General features: G+C 45.5%; 1 protein-coding gene and 1 long non-coding RNA gene across 2 annotated transcripts; one reads left to right on the top strand and one right to left on the bottom strand.

Annotated features, from left to right (window-relative positions):
- Positions 1 to 2,831: 2,831 nt before the first annotated feature.
- Positions 2,832 to 3,789, bottom strand: LOC120691286. Its single transcript, XR_005682178.1, has 2 exons — positions 3,175 to 3,789; positions 2,832 to 3,090 (listed from the first exon to the last, which is right to left on the bottom strand). It is a non-coding gene; the product is annotated as an uncharacterized LOC120691286 (long non-coding RNA).
- A 36-nt stretch (positions 3,790 to 3,825) lies between these two features.
- On the top strand, positions 3,826 to 7,653 carry LOC120691202 (receptor kinase-like protein Xa21). The gene is made up of 2 exons (XM_039974254.1): positions 3,826 to 6,939; positions 7,151 to 7,653. The coding sequence occupies exons 1-2, from the start codon at positions 3,861 to 3,863 to the stop codon at positions 7,525 to 7,527; spliced, it is 3,456 nt and encodes a 1,151-aa protein (XP_039830188.1). The 5' UTR covers positions 3,826 to 3,860; the 3' UTR covers positions 7,528 to 7,653.
- Positions 7,654 to 10,924: the final 3,271 nt, after the last annotated feature.

Here is a 10,924-nt window from a genome sequence, read left to right on the forward strand (position 1 = left end):
ATAGAGCTGCGATGGCTCGACTGTCACCGGAGGTTCAGGCACGAGTGGCAAAGGAGGATGAGGCACTCCTGGCAGCGGAGGCACAGCTTCCCGGGGGAGATGATGAGATTCACTGGTCTGAGCTTGAGTCAGACTCCTCCGAGGACGTAGAGTACTTTCCTCCAGCTGCCCCAGCCAGTCACGACCACGAGGCAGGAGGGTCCGGAGAGCCAGCTCCTCCGACTTCAGCAGCTGCTACAGTCTCTGAGTCCCAGGTGACTCAGCCATCCGAGCTCACTGCACTACTACAGCAGCTCGTGACTCAGCAGAGAGAGGACCGACTTGCTCAAGAGGAGGCCAGGAGAGCCCATGAGGCTCAGATTGCAGCTATTCAGAGAGAGGCAGCCCGAGAGCGTGCAGCGACAGAGGAGCGTTTTGTCGGCCTCATTGACAGAGTTTCACAGAGGACAGACGCTCAGTTCCAGCAGATGCAGCAGGGCATGATGGCGATGTTCGGGATGATCTCCCAGCTTTACTCACACACCGGACTCGCCCCACAGCAGCAGCAGCCCGGACTTCAGGGTGTTGGAGCACCTCAGCTTGCAGTCACACCAGCTCCTCCTCCTCCAGCTACTACTGCAGCGCCTGCCTTCTCGACGACACCGGAGACCACGTTCTCGATGTCCGCACTCTTTGGGTCTGCCGGTCGTCCGCTCTTTTCACCACTGCCAGCGACCACACTCTTTCAGGACTCACCGTCAGCGGTTCAGTCGGTCGCCCTCCCTACCTCACTTCAGGCAGCACCTTCAGGGGGAGGAGCAGTAGAGGAGTCCCTGCTTCCACAGTCGACGCAGCCGGCAGCCTCAGCGGTCACTTCTTCAAATGTTGATACTTCTTCTGCTGACCCGGTTACGACTTCTACGGATCCTCTACCAGGCAGTGCCAGCACGAGAGCCTCCACAACAGTCACTCCCCCAGTGAGCTCAGACCCAGACCAGCAGCTTCCGTCTGTCACCGAGGGTGAGAGTTCTCCGTCCGACGACGACGACGACCCGGACCGCTTCCTCGCCGTACCACGACAGCACGACCCGTAGCTCGCCTTTTGGTGCTTTGATGCCAAAGGGGGAGAGGTGTTAGGGGGAGCCTCAGAGTTAGGGGGAGGGTAGAGCTAGAGAGAACTCGTAGTTTCAGGACCTTGCTTATCTTCTTTGTATCACATTTGGTGTTAATTCATGGATATGTACATTTGTCGCTTGAGTATACCGTTCTTTGAGACATATCTATGGATTTCGTTTGAGCCGTTGAGCTCTTTGGTCCTTTTTCGAGTTTGCTTGTGTTTATCCTGTTTTATCTTTCTCGCTCTCTCGTTTATTTATGTTTGTGTTGTCATCAATCACCAAAAAGGGGGAGATTGTAAGCATCTAGGCCCTCAAGGTATGTTTCGGTGATTAATGACAACCATTATTGTGACTAATGAGTTTGTGCAGCTTAATAGATCATTATCGCTCATTTGGTCATACGTCAAAAGAGGCCCCTCAATTTCGGTTATTCAAAAAGGCGATCTCGGTTTTCAACTTTTATATGTCAAGGCTAAGGATCTTTCTAGTCCTAAGTGTCACAAGGTTGAGAAGAACACTTAGGTTAGTATAGGTTTTATAGTTTTGTAGTGATCGCACTATTAAGAGGGGTTAAGGCTAAGTAGCTTGAGCATGGACATGGTCATTTGAAAATGGATGCACACTATGGTCACTCAGGTTTCTAGAAATTCAAATAAGTGGTTCTCAAACTATATCTCAAGAATATTTGGATTTCATTTAAGACTCAAATCAGAAAAGACAAAATCAGAAAAAGTCTATACACCGGTTTAACCGACGCTCTCAAGTATATCATAATTTAAATTAATAGGTTGTGCTCCGGGGTTTGCCTTGCGTCTGCTGCTCAGCACTAGGGTGAGTTGGGCCTTGGGCCGACTCCCCGCGAATCTCCTCCTGCGGGGCTTGCCCCCGCGGCTCCGCAACCACCTCGTATACGACCTCCTCCGCCGCGGCTGCTACACGTATGCATATGACATGAGAATGTATGCAATTACGATATGCAACAACAATCTTTGAAATGCCTAAATAGAAACACTACAAATTTACCCTAAATTTACCCAATTCTACACCCAACAGTCTAATAAAACCCGAAATATCCGGAGTATCCGGACTCCGACGTCCGGAGTTTCCGGGCCTATACCCGGAGTTTCCCCCGGAGTATCTGGGCTTATACCCGGAGTTTCGCCCGGAGTGTTCAAAACCCGGAGTATCCGGGCTTATATCCGGAGTCTCCGGGCTTGACAGCATTTTCGCCACAAAAACTGAAATCTTGATTTTTGGCAAAACCACCCCACCAAATTTGAAACCCTCTTGAATCCTAGTAGAAGGATGCATATAGAGACGATTGACCAAAGGAAATCACCTAGAACATCCTAAAACAACCAAAACGACGAGCCCTAGTTTCTAGTACCTTGAGCTAGTTCCTCTTGCAAGAAAACTCGAAAACGATGTCGCCCCAAGGTGGAATACTTGTAGAAGATGATCCCCCACGCCGAATGAAGCTCCCTTGGCCTTGGAATTAAGTTGAAATGAAAGATTTCGGAATCTAGAGCTTAGGGGAGAGGGAGAGCTCGTGAGGGAGGTGAGGGAGAGAGAGGTAACAGGAGAGAGTGAGAGTGATATTTTCTATTTAAATGATTGTGGGGTCCAGATGACTAAATTATGTAAAAAGAAACTCCACGCCCAGAGTATCCGGGCCAATGGCCGGAGTATCTGAGTGTTACACTATTTGAGCACAACGCGTCATGTCGCATGGAAAACGTTGAACGTGTATTTATAAATTATTAAACAAAAATTTCAGGTCTTGCATCAAGTCGTTTAAATTGTTTTGAGCAAATGTGAGGAAAATGTTTATAATATGATTAATTATATGCAATAAAAATAAAATAAAAAGGTAATTAAAAATGCTCACAAGAAAGGAAAGATGTCATTAAATCCGTCTGCAAGAAAACAAAGGAAATCTCTAGTAACGTGAAAGCCCCACATGGAATAGTTGCACAACGTTTTCATCCTCCAGCTGAAAAAACTCAAACGAAAAGAAATCAGAAAAAAATAGAGCGGCTAACAAGTTGACTTTTGATAAACAATTTATCTCACATACTCTTCCCGTAGATCCCTCCAAGTTCCATCAGCCATCTCAGTTTTTCCAATCGACAGCATCGAACAAAGTCAGCAGCTAGTACACCTCCTCGCAGCATTTATTGCTAGCCCGTCTTTGCCGTCAAGGGAGACCAGCGTCAGTTCATTTTGGTCCTGCATATTCATTCACATTCTATGTCCGAATGAAGGACACACAGAACAGAACACATGCAAAATGGAGATGCGTTGCAAATGGCTGCTTCGACAATTCACATGTCCCTATGAATTCTGCTTTTCTTGTACGGACGACCTACCGAACAAGTTGAATGTCTTTCTTCTGCACTACAAAATCATGTCCAGTGCTTTCACATAACGCATACACACTGCAGTCGGCAGGCCTTTTGCATGCGCCTCAATTGACCACTTGTCACGGTTCCAAAATTCTTCCCCAACTTGCCCAGCAGCAACCAGGGTTGCCACAAAGATCGGTCACTGGCTGATTGGCTGCTGCTATGCTAGTGCAAAGATCCACTTGGATCGACACACACTGTACTACAACAACTGAACCTAGATCGGCCTCCCTCTCTATATAACCAGAAGAAACACCGCATCACTTCTCCCATCTGAAGCCTGAAAACGGTGACACACCAGCCTCGCTCTGTTCCTACCTGAAACCAAACCGACCAGCCAGCTTACAGTGCAGCAATAATGAAACCCATGGTGGCGTTGCCATTGTTTTTGACCTTCCTTCTCTTTGTATGCTGTCCAGCGGGGGCCACCCCGGTGCCGCCATCCCTGCCTGATAGTCACAAAGCTTCTACAAGCAGTGTGACTGACCGTGTCGCGCTCTTGTCTTTCAGGGCACACATAAAGAGTGATCCATCAAGGGCTTTGGCATCTTGGGGCAACCAGTCCATTCCTGTATGCCAGTGGCGCGGCGTGGTGTGCGGCCTGAGGGGCCTGCGCCATGGCCGGGTCATAGCACTGGATCTCCCTGGGCTCAACCTTCTTGGCACCATCACACCTAAACTCGGTAACCTTACCTACTTGAGATGGCTCCATTTGCCACAAAATTGCCTGTTTGGTACCCTGCCACCAGAACTCAGTGGCCTTCTTGATCTCCGGCATCTAGATATCAGTGAGAACTCCATTGGAGGGCAGATTCCACCGTCACTAGCTAACTGCAGGCTCCTTGAGACAATGGATCTCCACAGCAACAGGTTGCAACTGGAGATACCGCACCAACTCGGCTCCCTGAAAAATCTCCAGGTACTGAGACTTGGCTATAACACTCTCATAGGAAGCATTCCTTCAAAGATCGGCAATCTCGTCAATCTTAAACTTCTTGACGTTGGAGGCAACAACCTCACAGGAGAGATACCATCAGAGATCGGTAAACTCAGTGATCTTGAATGGCTGAATCTAAAATTAAATCAGTTTGTGGGATCCATTCCTAGTACATTTGGAAACCTCTCAGCGTTGACCCATCTAAATATCTTTTCAAACAGACTAACAGGAGGTTTCCCACCAATGCAAGGCCTCTTATCTCTCAGCTTCCTCGAGCTGGGAGAGAACAACCTCACAGGAATAGTCCCTTCTTGGCTTGGAAACCTCTCCTCACTAAAGATTATAGATCTTCAGAAAAATAGTTTAGTCGGGCACATCCCAGAATCACTAGGAAACCTCAAGTTGCTCACAGTTCTTTCTCTCTCATTCAACAAGCTTGTAGGATGCATACCGAATCCCCTTGGAAACCTCCATACCCTCATTGAAGTTGATATAGACAACAATGAATTAGAAGGCTCTGTTGCCCCTTCAATATTCAACATCTCCTCCCTTGAAATTTTCAACGTACAGTCCAACCACCTAAACGGTTCTTTTCCACATGACTTGGGCAGCGAGCTCCCAAAACTTGAACTATTTCTAGTTGATGATAATCGATTTCATGGTGAGATCCCACCAGCATTATGCAATACCTCTGTGATTCAGTGGATTCAAATGTCTCAAAACTTCTTATCAGGGATGATTCCCCATTGTTTCGGAATTCAACAGAAAAATTTGTTGGTGCTGAACTTGGCACAGAACCAACTTGAAGGTACAAATAATTCTGATTGGAGTTTCTTGTCAAGTCTGACCAACTGTAGTCATTTGAAATTGTTAGATTTGAGTCGAAACAAGTTACATGGTGAGCTACCAGATCTGATAGGCAATTTTTCCAGGAATCTGTTTCATCTTAATGTAGAGATGAACCGCATAACTGGAAAGATACCAGAAAGCATCGGGAACTTGATTGGCTTGAATGGACTTGGCATGGACAGCAATCTCTTTGAAAGAAATATTCCATCATCAATTGGCAATCTCAAGAAGTTGAATATACTAGCACTATCTGATAACAATCTGTTAGGTTCGATCCCAGTAATTCTTGGCAATTTAACAGTGCTTTCTAGACTTGGTCTGGATGGCAATGCCCTCAGTGGAGCCATACCTTCGACTCTAAGCAGTTGTCCTTTAGAAATCTTGTACCTTTCGCACAACAGACTCACTGGTCCAATACCCAAGGAACTTTTTCTCATCTCTACCTTATCTAATTCCCTGCTCTTAGATCATAATTTGCTAACTGGACCTATACCTTCTGAAGTAGGCAACCTCAGAAATATTGAGGAACTTGATTTCTCCAGTAACAATATATCTGGAGAGATCCCTCTCTCCATTGGTAACTGTCAGAGCTTACAATATCTCTCTATATCTGGGAATTTCCTTCAGGGTGTAATTCCATTATCAGTAGGGCTACTAAATGGTCTCTTAGAGCTTGATCTTTCCCATAACAATTTATCTGGAAGAATCCCAGGTTTCCTTGGAAATATAAGAGCCCTTACAAATTTGAATCTCTCATTCAACAACTTTGAGGGTGAGGTTCCAAAGGATGGAATATTTCTCAACACATCAGCTATCTCAATTGTGGGCAACAACGGCCTGTGTGGAAGCATTCCTCAATTGAAGTTGCCACTCTGCTCCAGCCATCCTACCAACATGAACTCTCGAAAGAAAGCCATGTTGATCTCCAGTGTTGCCGGAATACTATTTCTCACTTCAGTGGTTGTGTTGTTTGCCATATTACATTGGAGAAGTAAGCCAAGACAAGAAGAAACACATGAATCACAACTCAGTGGGCAACATTTGAGAGTCTCTTATGCTGAATTAGTCAATGCAACAAATGACTTCTCATCTGAGAACCTTGTTGGAGTAGGGAGCTTTGGTTCAGTGTATAAGGGAAGAATGATGAACCATGATCAACAGTTAGTTGTTGCTGTAAAGGTTTTCAACCTACAAAGGCGAGGGGCATTTAAAAGTTTTGATGCAGAATGTGACACTTTGAGGTATGTTAGGCATCGGAACCTTTTGAAAGTCTTGACAGTCTGCTCAAGCACTGACTTTCGAGGTTATGACTTCAAGGCTCTGATATATGAGTTTCTGCCAAATGGAAACCTGCATGAATGGCTGCACCTGTATCCAGAGAGGAAAGGTCAAAGGAAGGTGCTAGACCTTGTTCAAAGGATAAGCATTGCCATCGATGTGGCCTCTGCAATTGATTATCTGCACCACCACAATCCATTTCCCATTATTCATTGTGATCTCAAACCAACTAATGTTCTAATCGACAACAATATGGTAGCTCAAGTAGGTGATTTTGGCCTTGCAAGATTTCTACATGAAGACTCCAGTGACATCTTAGAGCAGTCAACAAGTTGGGCTGCCATGAGAGGAACTATTGGCTATACTGCTCCAGGTTTGCTCCTTTTTTGTTTTATGGTTGTTTCCTTCCGGAATATTTTCATTATTTTCATTTTATGGTTTCCTTCCAGAATATTTTCCCCTACTTGTTTATGAAAGATATTAGATGTTATTTCAAGAATCAGCATGTTTCAACATGATATTATTTCATGAATACAAGGTATATTGCGAAACTTACGGATTTCCTTACATTTGTTGAATTGCAGAGTACGGACAGGGCAATAATGCCTCAATTCAAGGTGATGTATATAGCTTCGGCATATTATTGTTGGAGATGTTCACCAGAAAAAGGCCAACAGATAGTGAATTTACAGGAGGTTCTAATCTGCATAAGTATGTTGAGATGGCATTACCAGACCAAGCAATCAGTGCCATCGATCAACACTTACTGTCAGTAACAGATGACAGTGAACCAAGGACGCAAGACAACCAGAACATCACAGAAAAGAGAATTGCTTGCATCATTTCAGTTCTTCAAATTGGGATTTTATGTTCAAATGATCTGCCAGCAGATAGACCGCAAATTGGAGATGCTTTGAAAGAATTACTGGTAACCAAGGATAAACTCATATGTGGTAGGTAACAGGAGTGTTGTGATACAATTTCTAAATTGTAATTGTATGATGTTAGACGTTAGCACTCCTTAGTTTTGATATTGCTCATTGAACTTCTTGGTTTCAGCTTCTGCTAAATTCCAACCATATTTAAATCTGTGGTGGATGAGAAGCATTCTATCGTAGGTTGTCTGGCTGATAAGAAAAAGAATAGTTATCAACTAAGACCTGCATCTACCCTGTTATTTTCTGTTCCGAAGGCTAATGGATGAGCTGTTTATGAAAACAGAGGGCCACATTAAGTTATAGTTCGAATTGGCCTACCTCCTGCCACTTAGAATCCTTCTGTATCCTTATATATCATCTTACGTATCACTATTTTGTAATATGGATTTCTAGTTTAGCTCTGGAAGTTCTCTGTCACTTCTCACTTGCAGCAGTTGCTGTCATGCGGGCTGCTCTGCAAACAGTGATATGTGATACTCTAGTACATACTTTGGAGAACCTATCAGCTAAGCTACTAAGAGATGGAGTTAGCAAATTTGAATGGAGTGTTTTCAGTGATTCAGTCAGCTCCAAGGACAAAGCAATGGAACTTGCGCACAGATTTAGTTCTAATAATGGATGAGCATGCTCCTACAACTTGAAAAAAAAATGCAGTTCACCCCCAGTTTGCTCTTTTACCACAGGGTTTCCCACTGCCTGCAGACCAAAATGCCAAACCCGTCAGGAACCGATGGGCATCAATGGATGGGCAAAACGAAACGAATCTTCACATTTTGCAATCGAGCTAGTCTCGCAGTTCGCGGAACAAAAAATACCATTGGTCACATCCATCATGACTTCGCCGATTATGCCTTCCTAGACGAGTACCCTGGTACACTACGCTGGAATCTCTGGAAGAAAAAAATTAAAGCATCTTTCGTTGCGGCTGGCGCGTACCATTCGATGCAGGCGCGGGAAGGAGAAGGCGACCCTGGGCTGGGGGGAAGGCGGTGGAGCAGCGGGCGTGCGCCGTGCGAAGGCTCAGCTGTCTGAGGCGGCCGCGGCCGGGGACGTTGCTCGGACTCCGGCAGCGGCATTAGACCTGTAGCGAGGCGAGGCGAGGCGGCGGCGGCGGCGGCGAGCGGTTTTTTCTTTTTTATATTTAAAAAAAATTAAAATTTCAAAAATATATGTCGGTTTTGGAAAATTTCAAAAATATACCCCGGTCGCCCTATGGGGGGCGACAGGGCTCAAATGTAATTTTTTTTCTTCAAATTTGCAACGAAGTCCCTGGAGAAAAAAAAGAGGGGGGCCTGTCGCCCGTTGGGGGGGCGACAGGCCCCTGTCGCTCACCCCAGGGGCGACAGGCCCCTGTCGCCCGTTGGGGGGGCGACAGGGTCCTGTGTGGCCAACAAAGCCTATTGAATTTCATAAAATTCCTCCAGCGTCCGAAGATTTATTGTGATATATTTGCAGAAGGATTTGGAAATCGAGTTCGAATTATCATGAAATTTACGGAAGGTGTCGGATGTCAATTTTGGTGGGCGATGCGGCCTCTAAAGGATGACACTAGAGAAACTACTTTTCATGTGATTTCGAACTATAAACTTTTTTGTCAACGCGGATGTCTGGTAGATGCAGATTTCACAAACCTATAATGATTAGAAACTAAAAACGAGATCTCGAAGCAATTCGGACGTTTTCGATTATCATTTATTTGTACTTATTAGTTATTTCTACCAATAGAGCTTAGAAGTTCGAAGTAATAATTTCTTGGTTGATTTTATCCTTAACCATTTCTTTTTTTTGACACGAGGAACTCAACATGAATCCACTAATTGCTGCTGCTTCCGTTATTGCTTAACCCTGGCCACCATTCGCCGCCATTCCCTTTGTCATTTGAGACTAAAAATTCAGAAAAAAAAGAGAGGGGTGACGAGAAGTAATAATGTGAACCACCAAATTTTACATCATAATACAACGATAATGAAACACACATCACACATGCAGTGGCATGTCAGAACCCGTTGCAAACTACGGTAAACAGATTCCGGACTAACCTAACATGCCTTAGGTAATTTAAAAAAAAACAGAATAAACACAATGATGCAGCATGTCACTAGCACTAGGGTAGTCCTAGTAGCCGTACCCCCACGTAGCAAACTGTGTTGAGACTTCTCCGCAGTATCCACCCATTGCAGGTGGTGCAGGCGGTGGTGCCGGAGGCGCATGGCCCTTCTTCTTGTGACAAGGGCAGTTGCAGTAAGGAATAGTGCATGGTTCATCCTGTGAACCGGCTGCATTGCTGGTATCATCAACTTCGTCGTCTTTGTTAGCCTCGCTCACTTCCTCATAATGGTTCACCTTACATTCCAGATCAAAGATCTTTATCTGGAGGTACTCGATGAACTCATGAACAGAATCAATTGGTGCAGGATCTACCCACCTAGTAAAACCACAGTTTTCTGGAGCATCGGAAGACTGCAAAACAAATTCCAGGTAAGGTGTCTCCTTGAAGATAAAGAAATGAAACAACCAAGTATTACCCATGCGTGTGGACATTTAAAGAAACGCCGTCCGCCATCCATCTCGTCGGTGCACATCTGCACTAAGCAGTCCTCACCATGTCTGCATTTTGGCCACAGTTCTCTACGGTTATCGTATTGTCGAAGAGGAGTTTCATTGGTAAATTCACTCTTGTGCTGTGGCGGAAACTCAAACACTGGTTCCGGAAAGGAATCAGGTCCAAGAGGCCCCTCCCATATTATGGGGTCTCCCTTTCTTCCCCCTTTTCCTTTCCCAAAACCATAGTAATTCTTCCCGCTAGACCCACCTCCAGGCATTGGGTATACAATAAGCTTTAGTGTTTGAGTGGTGCTGGGAGTTCACAAACTGGTGAGTATTTATAGGCGCACAAAGGTCTGATAACCGGAGTGTGGAGTGTAAATGAACATGAAAAGCCTATAGTATTCGCACGCTCCACAGCGCTAACTCGTACCACTTTAAACACGGACACGACCTCTCGTTGCTCTTGATTTGTACCCTCGCACGCTCAACACCGCTCACTCCTCCCACTTTAAACAACGACACGACGTCTCACTGCTCATGACTTCAGCACTTGCACGCTCTACAACGCTCACTCGTGATTATTGCACTGCCCCGACATATTCCATCGCCCGGAACACTGCAGGGCACCGGCCTAATCGTCATAATTTCACTACTCGATGCATCTCTGTGCATGCAGACTCACAGCACTGCATTACTGCCGCTCGGTCGATCGCGCCTAGATGCCGCCTTCCCCACTACACGCCACAGACCTTCGCTGTATAATGACAGGTCCGTCGTCCTCGCCAGAGAGAATGCTTTGAAGGTGAGCTGGTGTGGTTGCCGTGTTGTCACATCTTTTTGAAATATTGGAAGAGCACTGCTATTAGGTTGTCG

Source organism: Panicum virgatum, chromosome 1K (genome assembly GCF_016808335.1).
Source record: "Panicum virgatum strain AP13 chromosome 1K, P.virgatum_v5, whole genome shotgun sequence".
NCBI classification, from domain to species: domain Eukaryota; kingdom Viridiplantae; phylum Streptophyta; class Magnoliopsida; order Poales; family Poaceae; genus Panicum; species Panicum virgatum.